Source organism: Leptosomus discolor, chromosome 11 (genome assembly GCF_034619465.1).
Source record: "Leptosomus discolor isolate bLepDis1 chromosome 11, bLepDis1.hap2, whole genome shotgun sequence".
In the NCBI taxonomy this organism is placed as follows: Eukaryota; Metazoa; Chordata; class Aves; order Leptosomiformes; family Leptosomidae; genus Leptosomus; species Leptosomus discolor.
The window spans coordinates 3,571,574-3,599,281 of record NC_141401.1 but is presented as its reverse complement, the minus strand read 5'-3'; the positions used below and the strand labels follow the sequence as shown (position 1 = coordinate 3,599,281).

General features: G+C 56.3%; 4 protein-coding genes across 5 annotated transcripts; 2 read left to right on the top strand and 2 right to left on the bottom strand.

The window, feature by feature from the left end:
- The first annotated feature begins 1,791 nt into the window (after positions 1–1,791).
- On the top strand, positions 1,792–11,414 carry UBAP1L (ubiquitin associated protein 1 like). Its single transcript, XM_086471736.1, has 5 exons — positions 1,792–1,923; positions 3,706–4,455; positions 5,876–6,085; positions 10,219–10,320; positions 11,244–11,414. The coding sequence occupies exons 1-5, from the start codon at positions 1,792–1,794 to the stop codon at positions 11,376–11,378; spliced, it is 1,329 nt and encodes a 442-aa protein (XP_086327862.1). The 3' UTR covers positions 11,379–11,414.
- Positions 11,415–15,285: 3,871 nt separating this feature from the next.
- Positions 15,286–16,728, bottom strand: KBTBD13 (kelch repeat and BTB domain containing 13). Its single transcript, XM_009957891.2, has one exon. The coding sequence runs from the start codon at positions 16,726–16,728 to the stop codon at positions 15,286–15,288; it is 1,443 nt and encodes a 480-aa protein (XP_009956193.2).
- A 2,490-nt stretch (positions 16,729–19,218) lies between these two features.
- Positions 19,219–22,265, top strand: RASL12 (RAS like family 12). Of its 2 annotated transcripts, XM_086471712.1 has the most exons (5): positions 19,219–19,327; positions 19,439–19,495; positions 20,654–20,727; positions 20,821–21,011; positions 21,866–22,265. In XM_086471712.1, exons 1-5 carry the CDS (start codon positions 19,219–19,221, stop codon positions 22,263–22,265), a joined length of 831 nt encoding a protein of 276 aa, XP_086327838.1. The 2 variants fall into 2 exon arrangements, with proteins under 2 accessions (XP_086327838.1, XP_086327839.1); XM_086471713.1 differs by lacking the exon at positions 19,439–19,495.
- A 1,405-nt stretch (positions 22,266–23,670) lies between these two features.
- On the bottom strand, positions 23,671–27,653 carry SLC51B (SLC51 subunit beta). The gene is made up of 5 exons (XM_009959191.2): positions 27,614–27,653; positions 26,070–26,444; positions 25,623–25,766; positions 24,710–24,800; positions 23,671–23,890 (listed from the first exon to the last, which is right to left on the bottom strand). The coding sequence occupies exons 1-5, from the start codon at positions 27,651–27,653 to the stop codon at positions 23,671–23,673; spliced, it is 870 nt and encodes a 289-aa protein (XP_009957493.2).
- Positions 27,654–27,708: the final 55 nt, after the last annotated feature.

Genomic DNA, 27,708 nt, shown 5'->3' with positions numbered 1-27,708 from the left:
CCATAATCTCTCTGTATTTTCTTCGTCGTGGCTTCACTACCCACCTCCATCCCTTAAAGTGGCATTTAAAGCCAAATAAAGCCTTTCTAGGTGACGGACGACAAGACGCTCCTTTCCTGTGCACCTCGTACCGCTCCGCTTTCGGGAAGAGCTGATTTAGGGCGTAAGCTGCGGGGAGGGTCCGGCCCTCCCGCAGGCAGGGGCGGCGTGGCCGCGCGGAGGAGTTGGAGGAAGCTGGGGGAAGGTGGCTTCACCTCCAGACGCTCTCGTGCGTTGTCTGTGTCGGCACTGACGTGGATTGTAACCGAGGCTGAGCCCTCTTAGGCTGGGGAGCAGATGGCTTGGCTCCGTGCAGGCTCCCCCCACGTTGCCTGGGTGGCGTGTGAGCAGCAGGACACGTGCGGGAGCCACGGAGCTGGTTAGTGGCTCTGCCTGCGCGACAGCCCCGGGTATTAGAGGCTCCTGGTGCAAGCAGGTGAGCGACAGCTCTTGTAGATCAGAGCAACTGCGTTGAACCGAGCAGTTGTGCGTGTCGCTCTTCGTTTGTGGCCTGGAAGCAGTCTGTCAGTCCTTTGCTGACATAAGAAACCACCTTGAGTGCCATTTCCCATCATAGACCCTAATTTTTGCATGGAACAGGCAACTTTTTCTTTCATCTGCTTCTTTTTTGCGTGTGCGGAGTGTTTCTCCTCGTTGTCATAGAAGCCATTGCTTTTTAAAGGGAAAAAATTAGGGGTGTCACACCGAGTATTTACTGTTTGTCTTGAGGATGACTGCTGAGGACTTTGGGATGAACAGGCATGGGCTGCAGGTACCAGAATGCGGTGGAAGACCGACCAGCATCAGCTCTTGCCAGCTGACAGTATATAAAGGAGATTATTTTGCACGCTGCCATCGCTGGGAAGCTGGGGACTCGAGGCTTCACGCAGCAAGTAGTGGCTTTTTCCTAAATTGAGACGTTTATACAGAGCTGATGGCTACGCTGTTGCAGGAATATTTTCCATACCACCATTCCCAGTTCATCAGAAATTTTTCTTTTCCCCCCTGCTATTCCCGATCTCAAAAACATCACCTCATTTTAAATGAAAGGATGGTTCTTAAAACTAATCTGGCTTAAAATGGCTCGTTCGACATCCGTCTAACCCTGAAGCTTGGCTGATGCACCAGCCTCCTTGTCTGGCTCTCGGTGAGCTGCTGCAGCGCTGGAGGGGATGCCCTTGCCCCGGCTCCCCCGGGCTGCTCCGTGTGATGGCTCAGCAGCACGTGGCCACACGCACGAGCTCCGTCACCTCTGAGCACCTCTGGGGGCTCTCGGGTCACGCAGAGAGAGGGGAGACCTGCGAGGTGTCCTCCTTGGCTGCGGTGTCTGCCTCTGTAACTGGAAAAATTGCTCAGTCTCCCCAGTTTGGGAAAGGGAGCATGCGATGGGCAGCGGAGGGAGAGGCAGGAGGAAGGATGGGAAGCAGCAAGGCATGCACAGAGGTGGAAACGGAGGAGAAAAACTCTCAGGATCTCTGCCAAAGGAAGCTGTAAGCTTGGTCAGGTCCTGCTGGCTCAAGCTCAGAATAGCAAAGGTTGGTTCAGACAAATCTTCCCAGTATCAGGAATTAAGATTTTGAAATCTGGGCATTGCACACAGTGGTTTTTACTCGGCTGGCAGCATCCCTAAGGGCTGCGTCCCTTGAAATAACTCCTCTTTCTCTCCTTCCACCCAACTTAAAAGTTGCCAGCCCTGCCTTTTACAGTTTCATTTCGTCCCTTCCTCCAGCAGCAAGAAATCAGGCAGCAGCGATGAGCTACCTGGATGAAGTTCCCTTCCGGACGGCCAGGAGCCTTGACGGGGACTCAGGGGGAGAAAAGGCTTTAATCACCGCCCCGGCCATCGAGCTGCCCGACTGCGCCGACATCCTCGTGAGCACCGTGGTGAGTCGCCACCGCCCGCGCCCGGATTCGCTTCTGGGGGGTGCTCCAAGGGCTGTCAGCGGTGTTTGGCTTTTCTTGGGAAAGAAGGGAAGGGAAACCTCGGAACTGATCACCTCTTAATTGGCTGGTTTGCAGGAGTGGGAGGAGGTGAGGATGATTTGTGGAGGGTGGGGGCGAGGAAGGGGTAGGTTTGGGGTTGGGTTTGTTTAATCCCATTCAGGCAGGCGGGTTGGGTCTTTCTGGGATAGGAGAGTGAGCTTCAGGCTCTGCTCCGGGATTGCTTTCTACTCTGGAGTCATCACCATCTCATTTATTAGCAATATTTGTTAATAAATCTAACAGAGATGTAAGCAGGCAACACTACCTGTGCTTGCAACATATATATATATATATGTATATAAAAAATAAGTGTGTGTGTGTGTGTATATATATATATAAAAAAATATCCTGTGGTTCTTTGTGATCTTCCACATTGCTCAGTCCTAAATTGCTTTCGAATCTCCACCTGTTGCTGTAACAGCTTTGTCACCAATTTTAAGCCCCAGCACAGCGATTCGAGGGAGCCGTCTGCGCTCTGGAAGGCACGGAGCTGGCTCTCCGGGCTTAGGGGTAGCACTAGCGCAGCTCCAGACAGTTTCAGGAATACTTTGCGTGTTTAGCCTTGAGTAGTCTCACCCGGAGATGGGGTCAGGGCATTTCACGGGGGGATGGTGATCTGGGCAATCCCAAACAGCCTCTGCTCGCTCCTGGTGATGGGTGAACCAGCGGTAAACCCCCACATCTGGCTTTTCGCTAGCTCAGCCTTGCTCATCCCTCCCCCCCTAAAACGACACATCCCAAATCCACAGGACCTGTTTAACACGAAGAGTCACCGTGTTGTTCATTTTAAGCAATTTCTCCTAAGGAAGCTTTAATTGCCACATTTTTTGCCACCCCTGTAAAGGCAGGTGATGGTCTGCATCCCTGTGGACCAGCTGAGGTGGTCCAGCACCCTGTCCTGTCCCAAGAAACCCCCAGCCCAGGGTTTATTCCCATCGGTGCTCCCCACCAAGGCCGAGCGATTGCCCTGGTGGTCTGGGCTGATCCCTGTTGAAGCACGTGGTGGTGTTTTCCTCGGGGAGGCTGGTTTAGGTCCACGGCTGACAAGGGAGCAGTAAAAACAGCATTCCTGGGCTGTGAATGTACTTGCCTGCCCGTCTGGAGAAAACCTTGTTTGGAGAGCTCTGGGACGGGCAAGGCTTGTTTGTTCCAGGAAAACCCTCAGATTTCAGTCTCAAACACACTTGTATTTTAAGCCGGACTACGTGGAAATGACGACTCTGTTCTGGGACTCGCCGAGCCCCAGGCGCCACCGGAGACTCCCGCGCCTGGTCCTGCCTCTGCCCAAGGTGGCATCTCCCCCCTTGGTGGCTCCCGAGGCCCCGTGCTCAAGGTGGCTCTGCCAGATGCCACTAACGGGTGCTTGTCCCCTTCCACAGCAGCCAAACTGACGCAAAACCACCTCTGAGCATAAAACACCTGTCAAAAAATTGTAGATACAGCTCCAAATCGTAGTCACTTCATAGCCAGGGGTTTTTTCCAAGTATAAATTTGGGTATTCCCTGTAGGGATGAGGCAGTGCCTGATCCTACAGCCCTCATGCCCACAGCCAGCCCTGATGCTTGGGGAAATGGGAGCCAACAGGGGAAGGACGCAGCCCTTAAGGTGCCCTCGTGAAGCACGTGGTTTGCTCCGTGGTCTGGTTTCGGGTGCCCTCACCAGCTGCTTCTCGCTCTTCCGCAGCACGACTTCTCGCTGGAAAGAAAAGTGCTTTACTGGGTCGAGGTGGCCTCTCAGCAGCAAACCTCCCGGCAGCGGGTCACCTCCGAAGTCGTCCCCACTGCTCCGCCGTGCTGGCTGCTGCTGGTGGACCCCGCCGACAGCTGCGGGGGGAGAGCGCGGGACGGGGCGGTGCGGCGCTGCGTCAGCCTGAGCGCCGCCGACGGCGGCTACGGGCACGCCAAGGGCAGAGGAGCCTCGTCCGACACCGAGAGCGAGACCTGGCACTCGGAGGACGACGAGTACTCGGAGGATGACGAGTACTCCTCGACGTCCTGGGAAGAGAACGACAAGGATGAAAAGGTTTCCAGGAGGAGAAACAGTGGGAGAGGTGTGGCTCAGCATCCCAGCTTTTACCTGACCCGACCAAAGACATCGCCCGGTTTGCTGGAGCCCTCGGAGAACGGTGGCCCCAACCCAGCCAGCCCGGACCTGAGCAAGCAGAGAAGATCCATGGTGCTATTTAACAACATGAAGAACGAGCTGGAAGCGGCCAGGAGGAAGCTGGCTGCTTTGGTGCATCCCTTGAACAGAGCCGCTTCGGAGAGCAGAGCGCTCCCGGTGCCGCAGCCGCTCCCCCCGCGCCCCCACACCGGCCGCAGCGTCAAGTACGGGCCAGCGCCGGACGTGTCCCGCCTGGGGACCTTGGTGCCGGCTCCTCCAGCCACGGCGGCGCCGATCCCCCCGATCAAACGGCATAAGCCCACGGTGCCGGTGAGGTGTTTTCCTCTGGTAGCCCTTTGCTCGTTGCAGAGGCAGGAGGGAGGTGGAGGGGTGTCGGAGCGGTGCCGTTTGCTGGGGTCTGGCCAGCGAAACGGAACCAAAGTGGGGCTTTGGGAACACCGAACCCATGAGAAATTGCTGGCGAGTTTTTGTAAGAAGTGAAGGAAAGGTTGTTTTTTTTTTTTCTGGGGTTTAAAGACAAGCTTTGTGGGAGGACGTTTACTTGCTCTGTCCTAACCAAAACATCTCTGTTTTTCCCAACCAGCAAGGCATCTTACTTGATTTTTCAATTGAAACACTTAAAAAAACAAGTGAAAAAAGGGGTTTTTCCCTCTTTCTGCTCCATTTGCTCCCTCAAGCAGATATAAATGAGGTTTATGGGGAAATGACCCTTATAGTCACCACAGCTGCTCCCCCTGGCAGCCCCAGATGAGAAGCCAGGGCTTGAACGGAGACAAAACCAGGCTGTTTCTGCGTCCCCTCCACCGTGGGTCTCCCTACCTGTCCCCATGCTCACTGCCCTCCTTCACCCTGTTTCATAGCTGGAAAAGGCCACATCAACTGACTCCTCTTGCAATATTGGTTTCCTTCCCTGTGGCCATGTCTGTCTGTCTTTTCTTAAAAGTAGGAAACTTGAGATGTCATAGTCCTACTAGAAATACAAATTGTTTAATGATAGAGACAGTGATACGAAGTGATGGAGTAAATATTGCCGTCCATCACCTTAAATCTGAATTGCGCCGTGTTTTTGAAGCAATCACACCTCATCCAGCTACTTGAGAGATTTAGGAGATGAATTGCTGAAAACCTGCATTTCAAGCCATGAAAGGCTGGGTTGTTTATAGGTTGTTGCATTGGATATAGGGTAATTAAGGAAAGATTAAATGCTCGTGTGTATTTGTACATCACCCACCCTGCCTGGCTGCTGTTACACTCGTGCTGAGTGCTAAACCCTCAACCCCAGGCAAGTGCATGCATGGGCAAGGAAACCTAAATTCACCTGATAAACCTCACGGGCGTAAATGGGGCACCAGGAGAGCAGCCTCCTGCCCGGGCTGCTGCATCGCCTCTCCGTGGGCAGCGCTGCCTCTTGCTCGGCCGGTCAAGGACAAGCGTGGCATTCACTGCTGGAGGCACGGCCAGGATTCCCAGGGAAAGGGAGCTGCTTTTGCTCACTTTGCCCCGTGAACCCTCCTGTTTTCTCTGATCTGTATCTATAGCTGAGCCTGGATTTAATTAAGTCCGGTCTCCTTTGATGCCCAAGGGGGTTTGTTCCATCTATGGGAGTTTTCCTTTTCTGGAGAGAGCAAGGTAGCTGCCGGGCGTTCGAAAGCATCGCTCCAGGCTGGGTTGTTTAGCATCGCTTCAGGAGCTGGAGCACGAAGACCAACTGCTGTTTCTTTTCTTGCAGTCCCTCAGCCCCTACGCCTGCCTCCCCCCTGCCTCCGCGCCTGCGCGGCCTCTCAGTTCCCACAGATCCCAGCCGGACTCGGCGGCTGACCTGCTCTCGGCGCTGAGCCAAGAGGAGCGAGACCTCATCGAGCCCGTGATAGCCTTGGGCTACCCCACCCGCAAAGCCATCCTCACCCTTCAGAAGACTGGAAGGCAAAGCTTAAGTCAGGTTGGTGGAGCTGGCACGGTGCTTTTGGTAAAGAAAAACTGGATTTTCGTGGAGAAAAAGATGGCTGTCTTGCGCGGGGTGGGCTTCTGATGGCCTTGGGTTTCCCACTTTGGTATCAGACTTCAGTTGACAGGGTTTTCCATGAGGTCACACGTTTGTGCTTTTGCTGTAATGAAATAGCAGTGAGTCGCCCTCAGCTTTTCAGCAAGTAATAACGGCCGGGTAACGTTATCTGTGCGATCGGTTGTATGGAGCATGGTGTCCTTCTGAAGTACAAATTTTGCCCCCGTATATGGAAACTTTTTGCACATCATTTTTTCCCAGCTGTTAGATTCATGTGATTATTGCCATGGCTCATCCTGTCAGAGCGGGATTGTACGAATACCTCGGGGATTTGTCTGGGCTCTCTCCAAAACACACGTTCCTCGTGCTGGAGCAACCAGGGAGTCCATGCAAGCGTTGTGGCTGGGTCGCAGAGCTCTTTTCCTGAGGAACCCTCTGTAATAACCTGGAATTTATTGAGAATAATTAACATACAACCTCTTCCTACCTGTGGTATCTGAGTACATCACAGCCCGCTGTGCTGCATCCTGATTCCCAAGGTCTCTGCTTGTCCAGACAAACGCGTCATGATCCAGGTGGGCTCAGAGCATCCGTGCCACGAGGAATGCTGCTGGCCCTGACCCCCTCGGCAAGCTTGGGGCTGGACCTGCCCATCCCAATGGAGGGTTTATAGGGCTAAATTATCCAAGTAGCTCTTGCAGAGAGCAAAGAGGCTTTATCACAGCTTAGCAGGAGGGATGTCCCCCGGGCTGTCGTGCCAGGGAGCAGGAGCAGACCCCCGGGCAGGGGTGTGAGCAGGCACGGCACCAAGTAGCCGCTGTGGGGTTCCAGTCTCCTTCCCGGGGAGCAGCCTGTGCTGCGTGGGCCGGCTCTTACCCGTCTGGTGTGGGTGCACGAAGCTGCTATGAGGCTGAGTCATCCCGCAGCTTCTGGCTCCTTCCTGAGTCACCCCCGGCTGGACCAGCCTCCCCAGCCCCTCGCTGGTGTTTCAGGCGAGCGTCGCTGCAAGCCGAGGTGGGAAGGGAAGCTTGATTTCTTCAATTCATAAAGGTTTCATCTAGGCAGAGGGAGATGGGCAGAGCCCAGCCCACGGTGTTTGCATGCAGGGGTGTCTTGTAGCAACTGCTGTCTCAGTGTGGAGGAGCAGCTTATGAAGGATGGAACTGGGTACAGTCTGATCCCTTCTGTATAAACGCCGGGACTGCTGTTCCCTTGGAGAAGGGATTAATGCACCGAAATACAAGGTCTGCCTTATATCCTGTGCCTTCTTCACCAGCAGCTCCCATCTTGCCCATTTATGCCCAATACAGTCAAGATAAAACATAAAGCCTGGCCCTTCATGCGTCTCTTACAAGTACAAAATTACCAAATTAGGCTAAAGCTTCCTGGAAAATACGTTTCAACTCAAGTTAAAAACAAGCGCTGTGGGCGCTCGTCATTGTGTGCTGGTGCCACGTGGGATTTCAGTGTGTGACAACGACAGCTTCATCCGTGAAGATTGATTGTGGTACCAGATGGTAGCCAAAAAATGGCTTTTATTTCTTTGCAGTGTCGAGTCAAACTGGCAGAGCCCACTCTGGTGGAGAAGGCAAGTCTGCTGCCTTCAGGAGGCAAGGCCTTCTCAGTTTTGGTGGAAGAGCCTCTGTACCAGGCTCGAGCAGGGTTAGTTGCCCCAGTGCACCAGAGGTTCGTTATCTAGGGTGCCGTGGCCAAGGGCTAAACCAAAATACATCATTGCATTTGTGTCAATGATCATCGATCAATCCAAAATGCATCGTTGATCCCTGGTGCTCTCAATGTACCCGTGAGCTGAGATGTGACAGGTGGCTACAGAGGGTCAGCGTCATCTCCCCAGATCGCTGTAAGCACTGGGTTCAGAGCGGGGCGTTGACCGTGGGACACGGCCCCCCGTACCAGTCACCTCCTGGCCGTCCCACGGATGGGGAACCTCTTCCTATGGACTGCTGGACTTTTGTGAAGTCAATAACACAGCGAAATACATGCTCAGCTGTGCTTCCATAAGGTGCTCCTGCCCCTTTCCTCCTCCAGAAGAGCTCGCTGTCTTACCCCAAGCAACAATCTAGATCTTCAGGGCTTCCTACAAGCCTTGCATCAGCCATTCCCACCGGCGGTGGCTCCTCGAGCCTCTCCAACGCTTGTAGAAGTTGCGTTCTCAGGGGTGGCGTTTGTGGCCATGAGTTGAGCAGGGCGCTCTGCCATGGTGCTGGCTGGGGTCTCCCTGTCCCCCCCTGGAGCGCCTCTGTCCCTGGAGGCTCAGCACCCGAGGGGTGGTGCCCACCGTGTTTGCGTGTCCCTGGCTTGAACCCTGCTGCAAGACTGGGGTGACGTTTACCCTGTTCCTCCACGATGAAATCAGCATTTGGGTCTTCAGTGGTGTTTGCTCGTGGCTTTTTCAGCTTATTAGCCCATGGTCCAGCTGGGTCGGTGGAATGGTTGGTGGTGGGGCTTTGCTCTCCTTAAGCAGCCAGTTGTTGGAGCACCTGAAGTGGGGACGAGCCTTTCCGATGGGCATCAGCCAGAGTGGTACAGGGACGTGGAAGATAAAACCCACCAGAGGAGGGATGTCCTTCTGTCACTGCACGTGCACGTCTTTGATGTGAAAAGCTGCATTGCTGCACGTAACTTCAAGTAGCAGCAAATGAGGGAAGAAACTAATCAGCAGGTTACTGACCTACCGGAGCCTGGAGGTCTCTTCCCTCATGAGCAGTTTGTGACGAGGTTATCGGGTTGGTCGTGTAAAGCTGAGCTTTCCAGGGGTGCCTGCGCTGGAGGAACTTCACGTATAAGTGTTGTAAGAAGCATCCTTGAGAGCTACAGGGGGAGAAGGAGCTTCAAGAGAGCAGTGGCACTTTTTCCTCCTCCCCAGTGAGCAGTGGAGCCTGTTCTGGACCCAGAGGGTCAGCAGGTCATAGTATTTAAAAACCTGTTTTTGTTTAGTCTTGAGGATATATATGTATATTATTTTTTTAATGATAAAAATCATGGAGTTGACAAAGGCACTGATTTCATGCTGGGCTTGAACAGGCTGCCAGGACTGTCTGTGTTCGGCTGTGAGCGTGGTGAGAGGCTGTCCCTGCTGCAACAGGGCAAGAAAATACAGCAATGATCTGGGGTTTGTAGTTAGTAAGGTAACGAGGAAAATAAAAACAGGTTGCGAATGCCGATGACGAGTGACTACCTCATTTTACAGTTAATAAGCTGCTCCTTAAGGCTGATATTTCTTGAAGTCCTTACTCTGCTGTTTAGCCAAACTACATCAACTCAACGTTTGAGGGACTTGTTTGGCTTTTTCGTGTGTTCTGTGGTCTTTTACTGAACCCTTCTCCTTGGCTACGGCGGTGCTGGGGAGGGTGGAGGTCTGTGCATTGGTGGATGTGGGGAGATATGAATCAGCTTCTCCTTGGATGAAGATGACACGGCTTTGGGGTGACCCGCGGGATGTTTTTGTTCTCCCTGCTATTGTATAGCTCGTTTATTATTGTCTGTTCCATATGTTTTTGGACAGTGAATGATTCTCGTGGTATTTAAAAGATACCGCTGGGAATAGTGCTGTCAGCACTCCAAGAACAACGAGGAAAGCCAAAAATAACTGTTTACTTTCAGTAATGACAGCACATGGGTCTCCCCTGGGGTGGATTTTGTGCTCAGACCCTGGAGCAAACCCACGGGCGCCCGAACCCCGGCGCATCAAAGGGGTGCCAGGTCGGCCAAGGGTAGACATCTCACTGGGACAGGCTCTGCTTCACCCCCCAACCTGGAGGCCGTCGCTTTGTATCTCAGACGGTTCAGATGTTTGCTTTGCTCCTCGTCCTCCCTCCGCCTTGTTCCTGTTCCCACCCTGGGAGAGCGGTGGGGACCAAGATGTTGTCTTCTCCTGGTGGGAGTCCTGCTGACAGACAGACCGCCCACCCTGGCTGAGCATCAGACGGAAACCAGCAGGATGGTGGTGGCCCAGGGCCTCCCCATGAGTGTGTCCCTGGTGGGCTCCTAAATGCACCCACTGCCTGTGTCTGTGAGGTTGGATTAACCACGATTGTCTTCTCCTGCAGTTCCTGAGCTACCTGGGTGCCTGCGACCGGCTGCTGAAGCAGGGCTATGAGGAAGGGCAGGTGGAGGAGGCCATGGAAATGTTCCAGTACTCGGAGAAGAAGGTCAGAGCGGGGCGGCACAACCCACCCCTTTGTGCCGCATCCTCCGGGCTCGCTTTTCCAGCTCCCCTCCTCCTCTGCCGCCCCCCGTGCTCACGGCAGACCCCGGGGTAGCGTCACCGTGAGGACCCCCCAGGAAGGACACCCGCTCCATCGCTCTTCTCCGTCCCTCCGCTCACCCCACCGTGCAAGCATGATGCTCGCTCAGCCCCTGCGTGGGGAATCCCCCACCCCGAGCCCACCGGCACCCACGCTCGCTGCCTCCCTCCCGCCTCCCCCTTCGCATTCACGCCCCAGGGAGAAGAACCACGGTGGCACACTGGGCGCTGGTCTCCGTCATCGGTCTCCCCCGGGGGGTAACGAAGAGCCTGGGGGGATAGAACTGCTTGAGATTTGGGCTGGTGGCGTTTGGCGCGATGCCGGCAGCCCGCAGGATTGCCGGCTCACCGCTCCTTCGGGCTGCGGCAGCGGGAGGGTGCCCGGGTCTCAGTGTCAGGCAGGGGGTTATTTATTGAGGACGCAGCTCCGGGAGATGTCGTGGTGCTGGGGCCCAGCGTGAGCAAGGGGGGAAGCAGGACAAATTAATTCCAGCTTGCACTCACTGCCTTTCCCCGGTCTCTTTATCACGCAGGCCAACACTTGCGTGGAATTCAGATTAAACTTTATAAGGAGTAAGTGAAGCTGGAGGCTGACTTTATTAAATATTTCTTATTTAAAAAGCTGATGTAAAGGGACACTTTTAAACGCTGGCAGCGGTATGTGTGCCCTTGCTCTGCTGTCGGAGTGCCCTTCAGCGGTAATACAACCCGGCCAGGTCATCTGGCTGCAGCCTCGTCACCCGATGCTGTTTCTGCCGCAACTCTACGATCAATCCATCCTTAAAACCCTGTGGTAACATCACTCCTCTCTCTCCCTTCTTCCTGCAGGCAGCTGAATTCTTGCATTTGTTAGCTCAGTTTAACGATATGGGTTTCCAGCAAAATGAAATCAAAGAAGTTCTTTTGCTTTGTGGGAATCAGAGGGAGAAGGCGCTGGAAGAGCTCGTGATGAAAGCCCAGTGAGCAGCATCCTGGACCCCAGTCACAAGCCTCCCCTTTCCAGACCACCCCACCGAAGGACTGGGGTGGCTCGGCACGCGCTTACCCTTCTGCTGCGCCGTCCCCACCCCGAACTGCACGGCTCACCCAGCGTGGGTGTCGCGTCTCATTTCGGGGACACCCATCGTCAGCGTGTTTTGTCACTGTACCAAGGCACAGGCTTTACAGCAGGAGCGTTTGTCTCGTCACCCACACGTCGCCCTCGATCATCTCGGCTGTTTAGATCAGATCCAATAAGGTCCAAACCGCCTCCGGCTTTAGATTTTGCAAAACCCAACCCACAGTTTTCTCCCTCCACCTGGGGTGATGGGTGTTGTGGTTTCAACTACGGTCAAATGCGGGTATATAAATCAGCAGAAGAGATTGTTTTCATGAAAACTGAAGGCTCCTGCAGAAACATTTGTTGGTCCTTGCTTGGGAGGGGTCTCAGCTGACTTAGTCATGGTTGCATATTGTAATTGAAATCCAGTACGATCACATTAGCTTCTCCTTTTAAACCAGAAACTTGAGAAAAATACACAATTCAATGAAGGTAAGGAAAGAAAACAGGGTGCCCTTGCTCTAGAAATGCATGAAGTTTATCTAGCGCAATGAAAAATGGCTTATGCAAGGGTTTGTGCTCAGGGAATTTCATGAAATCAGAACAGAGAGACGGGCAACGGCGCTCGTGCTCTGCCCAAATCAGGAAAGTTCAGGAGATGCCCCCCTAAACTGTGGAGACGGTGGCTCCAAATTAAGTTAAGCATGAATGTCAGGATCAGGAAAATCTGGATGCCCGGGAGAATTTTTTTGTGTAACTGAAGGATAGAGAATGGGAGATTCAGATCACCTCACGGGATGCGTCTCTTGGCTTGGCAGTGGGACGGTGGACAGTGTTTTTGCATAAAAGTGTATTATTTTCCTGTGAATTAGATACAGATGTAATTTCTTTGAGTAAAGACGGTCGGAGGGGTTCTTCTGAAATGTATTTGTGTCTTTTTCCTGTGAAAATGCCAGCTGGCACAACCCAGCAGAGAAAAATCCTTCATTAGTGGCGTTAGTACCATTTTTCCACTGTATCCTCCCAAACGATCTCCCAGCCCAACATACAGCCATCGAGTTAGAACACACCGTGTTCCTTCTCCCTGGACCTCTAGGGAGGTGGCAAACACCAGCAGGAGGGTACAGCCCTCCGTGGCTGCCTTCATCCTAGCCTGGATGCAACAAGGAAACTTGGCATCCGGGTTTTGGGGGACGTGACCCGTCTGTACCCAAGGATGCTTTACACCTGCTCTTCTTTAATGGCATCGAGAAGGAGAACGTGGCACCTTGTATGGCCAAGGCAGATATTCGTGGGGAGCTCACAGGCTCTTCTTGGAGCTCCCAGCTCTGTTTTTCGTCCGGCTTTCCCTCAGTTACACAAGCTTTTATTTTTGATGCAGCCCTTATAAGGCAAGTCCGTTCTACGGACAGCTTTTTGTTACGTTCATCCTTGCCAAGATGATGTCACCTTAAAAAAAGAAACTTGCAAAAGGTTAAACTGTGATTAGATAGATCCCTTCGCCTCGAACTGTAATCTTTGGCGGGGTGAACACCACGAAGATTGAAAGGGGAAGATAACGGTGCTGTGCCGGTGCCAGTAATGCGTAACGTCGAGGGCTGAATTCTGGTGGAGCGAAGCCCATTCGCAGCGTCGTGCCCACTCACTGTGCAAAGGCTGAGCAGCCTCTCGCTCTCCTTAGAGATTCGCTTGGTCCTGGCTCATCAGTTTTTCCCCCTCTGCTTGCTGAGGTAAGAAGTGTATGTTTTTTCCTCCCTGGGTGCCTAAAATGATCTTGTGTTACTTTCTGTGTCATGGTCTGGATTGATGGATGCAACAAATCACTCCTCTTTCGGGAGCATCCATGCCATACGCCACAGTGCCTGCCCAGACCCGCTCTTTCCCCCAGGTGCTACCTTGAAAATCTTAAAACGTTCTGCATTTTGTCGGCAAATACCTTTGTAAAACCCTGAACTGTCAGAAAAAAACCCAGCTTGTGAAGGTGGGAGGAGAGGTTCTACCGCTTGGTGGTGTCGGAGCTGGAGGGAAGGGGAGAGCCTGCCAAGTTCAGCTGTCCCGGGTTAGCCACAGGAGCCCGTCATAAATATTTTAGTAACAGAACTATTTTAACTTTCTTTTAATGGAGGGTTTAAGCTGTTTGTTCAACTTAAAATGGCTTTAAAGCGGCGTGCTTCCGTGTGCTGCTTTCAGTTAGGAGAAGACAGCGTGAAATGTTAATTGGCTTCGTCTAGAAGGGAACGAGGATTTGACTTGATGGGCTTTCTGCTGACGGTCCGCCCGAGGATTGTGACGCCGCTCAGCTGGTGCTGCAGCACCCCGTAGAGCGGGGTGAGGTCCACCAGTGTCCCCGGCCACCATCAGACCTGCACCTCCACTGGCTGCAGGCCCCATCCCGGGGGTGACAGCGGGGTGGTGGCCTGGCCCGGTGGCAGAGGGCAAAAGGGGACGAGGCACGTCGAGCGGGTTTCGGTCCGGACGTGGATGCGAGCTGGGGTTTTCTGGTGTGCTTTGGTTTGTGGTTGTCTCCTGCGGGGTGTTTTTTTTTTCCTCAAATGCGGGAACTGTTTTGAAAACGCTGAGAACTTGGCGAGGGTCAGCAGCGGAGGTATTTGAGGCATCCCGGCTGGTATTCCCTTCCGCTCCCTCTCGGCCAGGACGGCACGGGCAGCCCGGAGCCTGCTCCATGGAACCAGCTGAGCCTTGGGTTTGCTGCTGTCCTGGTCCCCGCGGGTCTGCCAGCAGCGCTGCGGTCTCAGAGGGGAGCTCTGCGTTCTCCGGCCATCCCCAGAGCTGGTGTTGAGAGCGAGCAACGTTTGGTACCCGGGGGGTGGTACCTCATGAGAATGGCTCATCAGCTTACGGAGCTCTGCTCGTGGAGAAGACCTCCGTGAGGCTGGCATCGCCACGCAACGGTGGTGCTCTCTCTGTTCCTTCCCTGTTTGCACCCTCTGTGTTTCCAAGGTTTGCCATGTCCTCAAAAGACCCTGTCTTGGCTCAAAGGAGCCGCCGATGAGCACCATCAGTTGCTGCCCCATTGAGTCTGTGCTGGGGCTTGGCGGACAAGCCTGGAGGAGGTGATAGCTGGGTAATGGGGGGCTCCCGAGTCCCAGAAACCCCTCAGTCCATTAAGCTTCCAGTACACAGGAGATGCTTTCCTTCACACCCCCCCCCACCCCCCATCTCCCCTTCTCCTCCCAGGACCCTGCTGGGGCCGGGAGTGGCCGTGGAGATCTCCCCGGGGAGCGTGGGGCTGCATGGGAACCGCACTCCCACGTACGGCTCTGAAACGGAGCTGCAGCTGAGAAAGCATTCAGTGGGTAGGAGCAAGCCTTGACGTGGATCCCCGTTAGGAGGTATTTTCCTTCAGAAGGGGGGAGAAAAAAAAAAACAAACCCAAAAGTAATGAAAAACACAGCGGGTTTTATAGGTTTCCTTTTAATTCCGGGATATAATGAACGATTTCCCATCGGAGCAGAGAGGAGGTGGGATGTGCAGACCTCCAGAGTGCGGTCAGAATAAATAAAACCCGCGTTTGCATCTCTCTGGTGTCTGTCCTCTGCAGAAGGCACGAAGCCCTGCACGCAGTTGGCTCGTGAGCGCACGTCTGGTAGGACTCTGCATACAGCCCGTGCAGTGCAGGCAGAGGCAGGCAGCAGCTGCCTGCAGCCCCTTTCCCTCTGGCAGGGTTTAGCGTCCCCTCCGAGGTCCAACGTGGCACGTCCCTAGAGCTGAGCACAGCTCCATGGAGGCGGAGAGAAGGCCGGGCGAGTGGCGGATGCAGAGCCAAGGCCACGTGCAAGGAGAGCATCCCGACGTGGGACGGGGGGTCACCTACGACGCGATGTTGTGGTCACGCCTCGGCAGCCGCAGGAGGAAGGTCTGCAGGGACCCGCTGCGTGGGAAGCCCGCCCGCTCCTTCTTGGACCTCCAGGTCTCTTCTTCCACAGAGTAGAGGAGCGTCAGCATCTTGTTGACGGTGTAGACGGTGTCACCCTTGATGACAGCGGTGAAGAGGGCTCCTTTGCTGTTCAGGAACTGCCCAGGCAGGGCGGTCCACTGCCGCGAGGTCAGGTTGAAGCAGTCGATGACACAGCGCAAGAAGTCATCCGAGGGGCCGTTGCGCATGACGTAGAGGTTGTCGCGGTGGGCCACCATGCAGTGCCCGTAGCTCTGGTGCCGTTTGAGCTCGGTGATGGGAAGCCACGCGTCTTGCTGGGTCTCGTATTCGTAGATGACAGTGGTGTCCAGCGGCTTCCACAAGCAAACGAAGATCTGCCCCATGGCTTGGGCGCAGGGTGCTGCCGCGCTTGGCTGCGGCAGGTCGGAGACAAACGTCCAGGTGCTGGAGGCCACGTCGTACCTCTCCACAGACTTCAGTGAGATCTTCTCGTATTCCCCACCGATGGCGTAGAGGTAGCCCTCGTGGCCCACCAGCCTGACATCGTAGCGCAGCTGGTGAGGGCTGGGGAACTCACTCCAGGCATTGGCATCGGCGTCGTAGCAGAAGCTGCTCTCCACCACCTGCTTGCTGGCCCCGTGGACACCACCCACGATGTAGATCTTGTTATCCATGGTTGCCATGCCGGCTAGGAACGTGCTGGCGCTCAGCGGCAGGCAGGAGAGGGTCCTCCATGTGTTGGTCTCCTCATCCAGGTAGCAGATGGTCCTGGAGAGGTCCTCCAGGAACTCGAAGGTGGGCGTGTGGGCTCCTACCGCCACGAAGGTGCTGGGCAGGAGGGTCTCCACGTAGGCCAGCAGGTCATCGGGGAGGCAGTCCAGGTACTCCTCCAGCTCGGCGTAGCTGTCCCTGATGTAGAGTGCGGCGCAGTGGAAGAGGTCCAGGAGACCGAATATGGCGGCGGCTTGATAGAGCAAGATGCAGTTGTCGGAGTTGATGGAGTGGATCAGGTACTTGGCCAAGGGCTTCACCTGCAGGAAGGCGGCACATTCAACCGCCTGGAAGATCTCCTCGCTGCCGAGGATGGGCCTCTCGCCCGCCAGCACCCGCAGCATGGCGAGGAACCCGGCCGCGCTCAGCTCCCCCAGCCCGATCTCCTCCTGCGTGCTCTCCCTCATGCCCGAGCGGAAGAGGGCACGGAAGTACTCGCTGCTCTCCACCAGCAGGGTCTTCTCCACCCAAAACGACTGCTCTTCCACCCGGATACGTACCCGCTCCAGCTGCCCTACCCGGGAGCCTTCCTCCTCTGGAGTCGTCCTCGCCCGGGGGCTCAGCGGCTCTCGGGGGGTGGGGGGCAGCACCCAGTGCTCCTCCATGTGGTGTCCCGGCGCAGCCCCCTCCTGCCTCCACCACCCTTTGATGCCTTTCCTACGCTGCCCGGCGGCCGCCACGCCACTGCCTTGTAACATAAATACCGCCGGCTAAAGATAGCCGAGCTCGTGACCGGGGCCTTTCAGAGGCATCCGCCGGGCTCAGCTGCCCACCCAAAACACAGGCAGGGCTCCAGCGGCACCACCGGGTCACAGTGGGGATGCTGGTCCCATGGAGGATGCCCGACAGGTTTTGCTCTCCCCACTCTCCAGCATCCTCCTGGCGATGCCCTAAAGAGACGGTCCCCACCCCAGGGAGGGCGACAGGTTTGCACGGCTGGGAACACGACGTTGCTGCACTATTGGGTTTTTTTCCCTTAAAAAGTGGGGTTTATGACCACAGGGAGGCAACCGACGTCAGCAAATCTCCGTGCTGTCCAGCCCGGCCGTGAGAAAGGGGCTTTGCTGCCCCCGAATGTGGCCGCAGGCAGGGAGACACCGTTACGGGGCCATTCCTTTTGCAACCCTCCCCAGGGAGAAGGCGTTGAGCGACGTGGGCAACATCCATCCCGGGTGCAAGGAGCCATAAACCAGCCTGTGCTTCATCTGGGGATCCCATGGCAAGGAAAACGAAATGCAGCAACCCCTTCTGGCCCAAAAGGTCCCCTCTGGCTGCAGGGCTTGCCCCTCCTGCTCCTTGTAATGCCTGGCTGCGGGCAAAGACACCCTGTCTGCGACTCACGTCGAGGTTGACAGCGAAGAGAAGTGTTATTCGTGGCACATCGCTCGTTCGTGTGCTATTCACAGCTCTTTCTGGCTAGAAATCCCCTCCTGCCTCCACCGCAGGGTGCCAAGGAGGGCCAGCCCAGGACTCATCTGGGCAGCTGCTCCTCGAGTCTCCCCATCACCACCTGCAGCCAGTGTTTGGGTTTGGAGCATCATTTAACCCGAGCAGCCCACCCTGTTAAAGGTACATGTTTTCCTCCCTCCTTAGCACCTCATCCCAGCAGCCAGGAGCCCCTGGGGCACCGTGACAGCAAAGCCATTGCCCCAGGACCACGGCTCCAGTAGGTTCCCCCCAAAAATCTCCATTTAGGGGAGAAGGCAAGAGCTTTGCCCTTGTTGTTACCATCACTGATCCTTCTGGGTACCCAGCTTAAAACACCACATTTAGCTCGATTGCTTTTAAGCATCCTTGACCTGTGTCCAAAGGGGGGCTGGGGGGTCCCTAGAGGGGCTCTGCTTCCCGCAGGGGAGTGATCCCCATCCTCCCCATCTTCCCTGTCCTCCCCATCCTCCCCATCCCCGGGGTTTGCAGGGACATCCACACTCCCAGACTATTTTGGGAGGGTTTAAAAATATCCTGCCTGCATTAACGGGCAATAATCCCAACGGCGCAGCAGCCCCGCATGGCCACGGAGCCGCCTTCGGCCCCCCCCCCAGCCCCGGCTGTGGCCCCCCCATAGAAACCCCTCGGGGCCAGCCCAGGGGCCGTATCCTGTGGTCCCAGGCGCTGAGCCCCATCCCAAATGGCTGCGATTGCCATGACAACGCTGACTTCAGCCTCCACCACCTACTCGGGCTCGGAGCCCGCTGGGTGCCGGCAAATGGCTTGGAGCAGGCAGCGGTGAGTACTCCCCGTGCTCCCCTTTCCCCCTCGGAATCACGCCTTTTGGGTGGAAAAAGACTTTTTTTTCCCCCTCTGCAAAGCCTCTGCCAGCTTAAATGCATCCAAAAGGAGCCAGGCAAGAGGTGGGCAGGGTGGCCGCGCAGGCAGCGTCGGCTCTGGGTGCTGCTCCTGCCTGCGGGAGGTGTAATGAGTGCACCGGCCTCAGCCAAGAGGGCAGCACCAGCCTTTTGCTTGCTGGGGACACGACGAGGTGCCGGCACACGGCAAGGTGCCAGGGACGCGACGAGGTGGCCGCCAAGCAGAGGCATGGCAGGGTTTTGGGGCCGGGGGTCCCTGCCCAAAGCCCTGGGAGCTTGTGGGGGGGCTGGTGTGTGTGTGCCCTGCTGGGGGGGACCGTCCTCGGGGTGGCCGGGGCAGCGTGTCCAGCCTGGCGTCGGCGCGGCAGCTTTCCTTACAAGGAGTTTGGCCGGGGCCCGAGCAAGCGGGAGCCGCGTTCGCCTCCGCCTGCCTCATTCATCGGCAGCCCCGGCAGCGCAGGGGCTGCTGCTCCCCGAGCCCCGGCCCCGGCCTCAGTCCCCTGCGCACCCCGGCGAGCCCCGTGTCTCCTCCAGCAGTGGGTTTTAAGGTGGGAGGCTGCGTTTCTCTTCTCTTACTGGAGTGGGCAGAGGGTTGGGGGGGGTCCCTCTGTCTTTGCTTGGGTGAGATGGCGGTGCCGGCCACCCTGGGAGGTGGATGGAGGAGAGTGGATCCCCCCAGCTTTACCCCCAGGCTGGGGCACCCCACGAGCCAGGCGGCGAGAAGGTCCCCATCCAGCATGGCAGCGGGTGCCCCACGTCCCCCCCGCACTCTGTCTCGTAGGACGGAGGATGTCCGCGATGTTCGGCAAACCCCGAGCCGGTGGCGAGCGGCCGCCCCAGAGCCCCCTCGCCGAGTGCAACGTGGCCATCCTGGGGTGCCGAGGGGCCGGCAAGTCAGGTGAGATGGGCGCCCTGCCGCCACGGGGATGGCCAGGCATCGGGGGGGGGTGTCGGGGTGCTGGGGCCGTGGGGGGACGCCCGCCTCACGCGCCTCTTTCCCCTCCTGCAGCTCTGACCGTGAAGTTTCTAACCAAGAGGTTCATAAGCGAATATGATCCGAACTTGGGTAAGACGCTTTTTCTGCGGGTGTTTCCCCCCAGGCTGTCCCCCATGAGCTCCCACAGAGCATCCTTCCCATCTCCTGTGTTTCCCACGAATATGGCATTTAAGGGGAAAAAAAAAAAAAAAACAATACCCAAAATTACATGGAAAAACAACGGAAGGGCTGGATTTGACCCAAACCCGCCTGTAAAAACAGAGGTGAAAGCAGCGCTTTCTCCGCAGGCAAGTCCCACGGGGGAACGTCGTCTCCTCGCATCACCCCAAAGAAACTGAAAACTGAATTATTTGGGATCCTTGGGGAGCGTCTCGTGCCTCCTGCTCGCTCCCGGGGGCGTCGGGTAGGGGAAGAGCTGGGGGAGCGAGCAGGGGCCACAGAGCAGGCAGCCCCGGGGGCTGCGCTTTGCAGTGAGCAGTTCTGGACATTTTTAAGGGTTTTTTTTTCCACTCGTTTGAGTAATTAATAACTGTTTTCCTAGGCCTGACTCCAGGGCACGGGGAAGAACCGTAAATGATTTATAAAGGGACATTAGGGAGATATGGACCTTGTCCAGGAACCGAGTCCAGCCCCTAATAACTCAGCGACTCTTAAGAAAGAAGGATAAATCCTTTCCTCCTCGGATCTTTTTTTGGGAATGTGGTTTCATCTTCCCACGTCAAAATCTTTCCGAAATGCATCCGTTAGGACCCAGCCGGGAGAAGGCATCTTTCTCCCTGGGGAACGGCTCAGTGGCTCTCCCTGCCTGCCCCCCTTCCAAAAGAAAGGGATGCTTCTTTTGCCTGATTTATTAGGAAACAGCCCCGGTGTCGAGCCCCCAGCTCGCTTTATCTCTCCAGGTCATGGCATTTAGATAAGGGCCGAGCCCCGGGCACAGCGATGGCCACACTGGGCTCCTTCCCCTTCCTCCTTCTCCCATGGGAGCCCACGCTTGCGGCATGCAGGGGGGAATAACCACTCCCAGCTGGGCTTGCCCAGCAGCATCACCGCCAGCCCCCCAAAATAACGTTGTCTCAGGAAGGAGCGAGGTGGGAGGCATCGCTGGAGGATGCTCCTCATCGGGGGGCTGAGATTTTTCCATGGTGTCCCAAGCATCCAGGGCTTTGCTTGGCTTTGGAGAAGACAGGACACCCCAGCGCATCCTCCCAACCACCCTTCTCCTTGCAGAGGACACCTACGCCTCGGAGGAGCTGGTAGACCAGCAGCCCGTGCTGCTGAAGGTGATGGACACCGCCGACCAGGTGAGGCACCGAGGCACCGCTGGTGCCAAACGCTCGGCGCGACGTGGCCGGACCACGGCTGGACCACGGCTCAGCTGCTCCTCTCGCCCTCAGGACGGCCCCGGGAATTGCGAGCGCTACCTGCGCTGGGCCAGCGCCTTCCTCGTCGTCTACAGCATCGACGATAGGAAGAGCTTCGAGGGCTGCCAGCGCTACCTGGAGGTCCTCGCCCTGCACGTGAGGGGCTGCCGGCACCGCTGCCCCGTGCTCCTGCTGGGCAACAAGCTGGACATGGAGCAGTACAGGTATCGCGTGCGGGGCAAGGCTGTCTTTTCCTGGAGGGGTAGAGCTCACAGAGGCCCCCCCCCGAGCCCTCCGGCTGGGATGCAAAACCCAAATCTGATTTTTTTTGGTGGTTATTTCCACCCCTGTTGGTATTTGCCATGTCCTCCCACATCTCTGAGGTTCCTGCTCTCCTGCCCCGGGCCAGGAACGTGCTTATTTTGAGCCTGTTGGTATTTTCAGCGGGATGTTTTTCGGCTGCGTGGTAAGGCAGCGTCACTGGCCCCGGGCAGGGCTTGAGCCTGCTCCAGCGCCCAGCTCCCCTCTGGATGTGCCCTTTCCCTGGAGCCCGTTCTCGCCCCATCCCTGCTGCCAGGACTGGATGTCCCCGGTGTGTTTTTCTGGCCTTTTGTGCTGTTCTGGGGATGTGCTGCCTGTTGGTCCCATGGGTCTTTGAGTCACGCACGTCGCTGAACATCCCCCTCAGGCATTGCTGAACCCCGCCATGCTCCCAGCACGGAATCTGGCAGGAGGCTTCCCCCTCCCCACAGCGAGGACCTGCCCCATCTCCTCCCTCCTTCCCAGCGCGATGCCATCGCATCCAGCCCCCTGTGCCCCCGCGGCACACGTCCCCGCCAGGCTCTCCCGGCACGGGAGGCTGCGCAATTCCCCAAGGACCCACGCAGCCTGTCACTCCGGGATTTTGGGAAAGGCAAAACCCCTTTGGAACCATGTCCCCTGCTTGTCCCAGGTTCCCTGGCGCTCGCTGGGAAGCAGGCGCAGGGTGTGGGGCCTGTTGCTTGCACCCCTTGCTCCCCTTTTTGGCTGGTTGCAGCACCCCAAGGGGTGCTGCACCCGTCCCCTCCGCTCTCACCAGGCAGGTGCCTGCAGCTGAAGGGATGTCGCTGGCGAGCAGATTTGGGTGCCTCTTCTACGAGGTGTCAGCGTGCCAGGACTTCACGGGGGTGCAGCACGTCTTCCACGAAGCCGTGCGGGAGGTGCGGCGCCGGGAGGTGCGGCACCAGGCGGAGCGGAGCGCGCCTGTCCGGCCGCTCTTCATCACCGAGGAGCACCCCTGCCCGCCGGTGGCCATGCCGGTCGCCCTGCCCACCCGCCACGGCTTGGCCAGCTGCACCTTCAACACTCTCTCCACCGTCAACTACAAGGAGATCCCCTCGGTGGCCCAGGCCAAGCTGGTCACCGTCAAGTCCTCGCGGGCTCAGAGCAAGAGGAAAGCTCCCACGCTCACCTTGCTGAAAGGCTTCAAGATATTTTAGGACGCCTCCCTGCGGGCTGCGGAGGGGGTGGTGAGAGACCTCCGTCCCCCTGGCTCCACCAGGGCTGGGACCATCCGTGACGGACTCAGGGGCACTGCGGCAGCTGCTGGCGGACGGTGGCTCTGGTCTCCACGCGGTGGCAGTTTGGCGAGCACACAGGGTGCTGAGAGTCTGAAATCGGCTGTGGCATCACTCTGCCTGCCCCTGCCCTGGGTCTTGTCCCCCTTGGCCAAGCGCTCCCACGGTGGTTGCCCTGTCCTGCCACCGGCACCGAGGGCCAGCCCAGCTTTCCGTGCAGATCCCGGTAGTTCCTGGAGCAGCCGGAGCCACAGGCACCATGGGGAGGGTGAGGGCTGTCCCCAGGGCCCCCCAGCCGGCTTGGGTGTCCGGAGCACAGCGATGGGAGCCCAGGAAGGGGGAATGAATCATTACTTGTGGAGGCACCCGTCTCCTTCACCTCAAGGGTCCCCTGACCAAGCAATAAGTAGGAGGAATTTTAATTCTTTTTTCAATCCAAACAGAAAAGGTGCAGATATTTTTTCAGCCTCAGGTGTCCTGAAACTGATTCCCATGCATTGACATAAGTCGTACCGAAACAGCTGGTTTTTAAATCAACTTTTTACGCTACAGTGTTCCTTTTCAAAAGCTTTGCAAGGAGAGATGCTTCACTGACAAGGACACGCTCTGAAAAGCCTTCGTTTAAAAGACTGATGTATTTCTGAAAATGTCTTAAATTATTTCGTGGCTTCTCCACGTGCCCAGTGAAGGGTGTGAAGTGAATCCTAAAGCAGATGTGCCCAAGCCAGGGCCAAGGGCTGCGCGTTGGGTTTCGCTTGCTGCATCAGGCTCAGTGTTCTGCTGCTCCCGGGGGCTGCAGTTCCTCTGCAGAGTAAAACACCCATGTGTATATTTGTACATATAGATATATATACGATCTTACCGATGGAGAGAGAGATTCAATACGGGATTTCAATCAACTCCTTCAGAAAATATTTTAATAAAGATGATTTCTGAAAGAACAAAAGCACCTCTGCTTCGGTGTGGCTGTTCTCCTGACGGGACAGGACGGCACGTTCCCTGGCTGACCACAGGAAGAGCTTCCCACCTCGGCACCCACCCGATTGCAGCAGGGGCAGGCGGCGTCTGAGGGAGGGGGTAATGCTGGGGTGGGAGAGAAGACTGGAGGCAGCCGAGCGCAGCAGGTAAAGACCAGCCAGGAGCTGAAATGGGGGAGGCCCGGTTTTCCCTCGAGTCCAGAGCCACTTCTGCTGGTGCAGCTCTGCTGCTTGCTTCTTTTTGCTTTTTTTTCCCTCTGTTTCCTCAGGCTAAACTGCGTTTTTAAACTTCCATCACTACGAATTGAGACATTCTGATACATCCCTAAATGGTTTGACTTCAGCTGCTGTTATATGGCAGCCTCAGACCTCTCTGTGTACAGAGACGTGATGGTCCCGTCTTTCCACTGGACCGTCACTTCTCCTGATCTCTGTTCCTGGGGCACCAGCTCCTCCTTTCGCGGTTCGGCCGGGCTGTGTTCCTGCACAGCCATCAGGGCTTGCTTGGCTTCCAGCTCCGCCTGCTGCGCCGTTTGCACTGCTTCTTCATACAGGTGGAGCTTCCTTTTCCTGCAGGGAAGGCACAGAAAAGGCAACACAAGAGTGAAGCAGCGAGCCCAGCTCACAGCGGGGGGCAAGTATCTCCCCCCTGGTGATGGTTATATCCAACTCTTCACACCCTGGCCCTGGGAACACACGAGCTGCTACGGGGCAAACCCCGCCAGCTGCGCCGTGTCACCTAAGTGAGCTGAAGCGTTTGAGCACACGCAGCCACAGCGTTTGCTCCTGGCGAACACATGACGTCGCCCAACGCGGGGCAGTAACACCCGGCAAGCCGTCGTCCAAACAAGAGCACGGCAGACTTGTAACATCAGCTCTTTTTCTCTTATTTTAAGATGAAAGTGCTGGCCCAGATGTGAGTTTTCTTGCTGTAGAAAACAGCAAGTGGTTCCTCAGCTGCAGGGTGGTTGTGCAGCAGTGCAGCCCAGGGAAAGCAGATGGGGAAAGGCCGGGGAGTCCTGCTCCAGAGCCCCTGTACTTGTGGGACAGCACCTCCCAGCACACACGTAATGTCACTTCCCTCCCAACAGCCCTGTTTTGTCTCCTGAGGGCAGGGCTGGGCAGAGCTGTTGCAGACCTTGGTGAGGATCCAGGGCCCGGAGAAGTGAAGTGGCTCATCCAGGAGGAGAGCAGGGAGCCAGGCAAGGTTTTACATGGTTCAAAGGGAGTTTGTCTTCGCTCTTGTCTCCGTCACTCAGGGCTTGGTCCTGCCCTGTGTCCGAGCATGCTGCCCTGCTCTGCCAACCCCCCAGGTCTGTCTGCCTGGGCGGGGGGGGGGTGTCAGCGCACCAGCACACACCAAAAGACACCCAGATTTTCCTGACTCACCTGTTTCGCACAACGTTAACGGCCAGAAGGAGAAGACCCAAAATCATGGCCATGAAGGAAAGCGCAAGGACGGTGTAATTCCACGTTGATGCTGGGAGAAAGCACAGAGGCAGCGTTAACATGCACAGAAGTGTGAGGTGCGGAGCTCAACCAGGCATTTGCTCAGAGCGCCGTGGTGTGGCTACAGCATGAGGGCAGAGGCTCTGGTGTCATGCTCAGCACCAAAAGCAGAGCCCCCAGGTCATATTTTTGGGGATAACCTCAGGTGACTCCCCCTCCCCAGGCAGGTGGCTTACACAACTGCTTTCTGCCGCTCGCAGCTCCCCGCCCTGGGCTCTGTCTCTCTCACGCTGACCACGTCAGCCACCCACGGCTTTTCAACCCGGCCTGAGAGCCGAGGGCGGCTGTGCCTGAGGGTGGGAGCAAGGCTGAGAGCTGCAGCATCCCACCATGACCACCCCTAGAAGAGCCCCTCCACTCTGCAGCCTTTCTCACCACCGCCAAGGTTTTGCCTTCCCACACCAGCTGGCGTGTGCAGCACAGAGGGCAGCGAACGCTCTGTCCTTCATCTTTGTGGCTTTGAAGTCGAGCCTCGGGGCGCTGCTCATATGAATCTGCTCCCTCCACCCTGCCAAAATCACTGGTCATCCCAGACCTTTGCTCTCTTGGCAGGCTATGCCTGGAAAGGGGCTGAACCCCTCTCTGTGAGGAGACACTACCTCAGCAAAGCCTCATTGCCTGTCTTCACCCATCACCTGCTTCTTCTGAAGGTGAGATTGAGGGTTTATGTATCTGGGGTAAATCACCTCCTCAGGTAATTCCCTGGGGCATCTCCATTAGGCAGGAGGGTTAACAACCAAGGATTGTGTATCTCTATTTCAGCTCTCAATCCAGGAATGTCAATGGGACTTACGGTCTTCTCTGCGGAAGAACCAGAGCAGCTCCTCCAGCTCTTCTTGATCTATACCCAGCGCAAGAGTCATGTTGCCTGCTGTGTGGTCATACACGTGTGTGCTGGCAAGGGCTGCAAGGAAGTACCTGTCTTGCTCTGCCTTGGCTGTGGAGGAAAAGAGCACAAAGATGCAGTGGTTGCTCGCTGCAGCGCTTCAGGCTAGAAATGTCCGTCCCCTGAGCTCTCAGGGCTGCCCAGCGCGTCTCTCCAAGCAGGCAGAGCGCAGCCCTGAGGACACAGCCCTGTCTCATCCACCGAGAAGCGGAGAGCATTGCTAGCTCACGCTGCAGATCCCACTATGGTGGGGCACCCAGGGTTGGAAAGACCCCAGGACACTGACTGTGCCTTTCCACATTGCCCAGCAGCATGCGTGCGTGTGCTACTGGTCCCCGTGTGTGCAGCACTTACCTGCTTTCTCCTCACACACGCTCCTGTCTGCAAGATCTTGCCATTGGGCCTTGAGGCCTCTCACGTTATTGAGAGTGACTTCTCTCCTGTTTGCCACCAGGTAGCCCTGGCTGCTGCCCAGAGGAGAGAGCAGTGAACTCGAGCAGTCCCAGCTGACGTAGCCCATGCTGCTGCAGAGACTGGTCTGCACTCTGTCGGCCCCCAGCACGGAGAGGCAGCTCTGTGTGCCATGATTCATCAAAGAGTCGCCTTGCCAAGACCAGTCCTGGAAATCCGACTCTGGATTACACTCCTCCAGCAATAAATTCCCATTCATCGGGCTGGCTTGTAAACACAGCTTGACTTTAGCATTTTTCATCAGAAAAGCTTCAGTGTCTGCAAAGAAACCACTGTTATGAGTGTAGCCACCCCCTAAGCACTGGACATACATGCACACACAGTGTATAGGGTAGACGGGAATAACACCCAGTTCTTGATCTGGGAAAGCAGCATAGGGCAAAAAGCATTCAGGAGGCAAACTGCTTCCAGTCCAGCTCCTCTCTGCCAGGGCTGCTGGGCTCAGAGCTGAGCTTTCCCTAACCCACGCTCCTCAGCAAACATGGCTCCGGCACGTCCTTTTGGGTGGGTCCTGGGAAGCCCAGCTAGACCTGCCCTTGTGCCTAGTGCTGAGCTCTGAAGCTCTATCTGTAGTTGTTCCCCAGAGACGAGATGATGATAAGCTCCTCTCCTGGACTTGAGCTCTGCTAGGCCCCTTGGGGTGCCGGCTGGTGCCAGCCCCCAGCGCTGCGCAGCCTGGCCCACGCTTAGCCCCCTCCTGCCACTCTTGGGAGGTGGGAAGCTGCTCTCCTGGGTTGTTCCAAGAAGCAGAGGAGGCTCAGACCCTTTGGTGAGCCTCATCGCTAGCTTCTGCTTTCCCTCTGGGGACAGGCACCCTGATGTCCCGCTCTAGCTGGATGAGCTTGGAACTGTCTCCAACGTCTCTGTTTCTGGGGAACCAGAGAGGCAAGGGTTTGGGGCTCAGATTTTTCCAGTTTGGCTTTCTAACCTTAAAGTGTCAGCTCAAACACCCCTCTGCACAGCAGAGGTGCAGCAAGTCCCAACGGACATTCATATTGGATTTAAAGAATCAAATCTCCATGAGTCAAGCATCTTCCTTGGTGTCAGAGACTGCAACAGGGCTGTGGTCGTAACTTTGTCCACGATTAAGCCAGGCTGCTGCTGGTGTATACTGAGGAAAATGGGCCCATGGGGTGGAAGAAACCCTATTTCCATAAAGTTAAGGTCTTTAATGCATGCCTTTGCCATAATACTATCTATATGTGTTTGCCCTCGGCCAGTGAGGAGTTCATAAGGTCATTAAGGTCATACAACAATGCTGGAAACTCCTGCACGGGTACACCCAGCTCCTGTGAACCTGCCCTGCGGACAATGTCTTGCTGTAACCCCTGCTGAGCCTGGTGTGGGTGAGGGCCTGTGAGGAGATACAGCTTCAGCACGTGTGACCTACTTCACCCACATCATTATCCTCTAAGCCAAGACTCTACCTTGCAGCAGGAAGAATGGGATTATCCAGAAGAACATCATCTTTGCCTGTGCAGCTGGGATGGATCACGCCTTCGCTAGTGTTTCTTCAGTGCAC

What these genes read in the sequence shown, in the direction of transcription:
- KBTBD13 (XM_009957891.2), bottom strand. Translation starts at nt 16,728, where the DNA reads ATGGAGGAGCACTGGGTGCTGCCCCCCACCCCCCGAGAGCCGCTGAGC.
- RASL12 (XM_086471712.1), top strand. Translation starts at nt 19,219, where the DNA reads ATGTCCGCGATGTTCGGCAAACCCCGAGCCGGTGGCGAGCGGCCGCCC. An exon ending in TGATGGACACCGCCGACCAG is followed by an intron (nt 20,728 to 20,820) that starts GTGAGGCACCGA and finishes TCTCGCCCTCAG; the next exon opens with GACGGCCCCGGGAATTGCGA. An exon ending in CTGGACATGGAGCAGTACAG is followed by an intron (nt 21,012 to 21,865) that starts GTATCGCGTGCG and finishes CGCTCTCACCAG; the next exon opens with GCAGGTGCCTGCAGCTGAAG.
- SLC51B (XM_009959191.2), bottom strand. Translation starts at nt 27,653, where the DNA reads ATGATGTTCTTCTGGATAATCCCATTCTTCCTGCTGCAAG. An exon ending in GTTCTTCCGCAGAGAAGACC is followed by an intron (nt 24,801 to 25,622) that starts GTAAGTCCCATT and finishes GCTTTCTCCCAG; the next exon opens with CATCAACGTGGAATTACACC. An exon ending in GTTAACGTTGTGCGAAACAG is followed by an intron (nt 23,891 to 24,709) that starts GTGAGTCAGGAA and finishes CCTTCCCTGCAG; the next exon opens with GAAAAGGAAGCTCCACCTGT.
- UBAP1L (XM_086471736.1), top strand. Translation starts at nt 1,792, where the DNA reads ATGAGCTACCTGGATGAAGTTCCCTTCCGGACGGCCAGGAGCCTTGAC. An exon ending in GGCATAAGCCCACGGTGCCG is followed by an intron (nt 4,456 to 5,875) that starts GTGAGGTGTTTT and finishes CTTTTCTTGCAG; the next exon opens with TCCCTCAGCCCCTACGCCTG. An exon ending in TCCAGTACTCGGAGAAGAAG is followed by an intron (nt 10,321 to 11,243) that starts GTCAGAGCGGGG and finishes TTCTTCCTGCAG; the next exon opens with GCAGCTGAATTCTTGCATTT.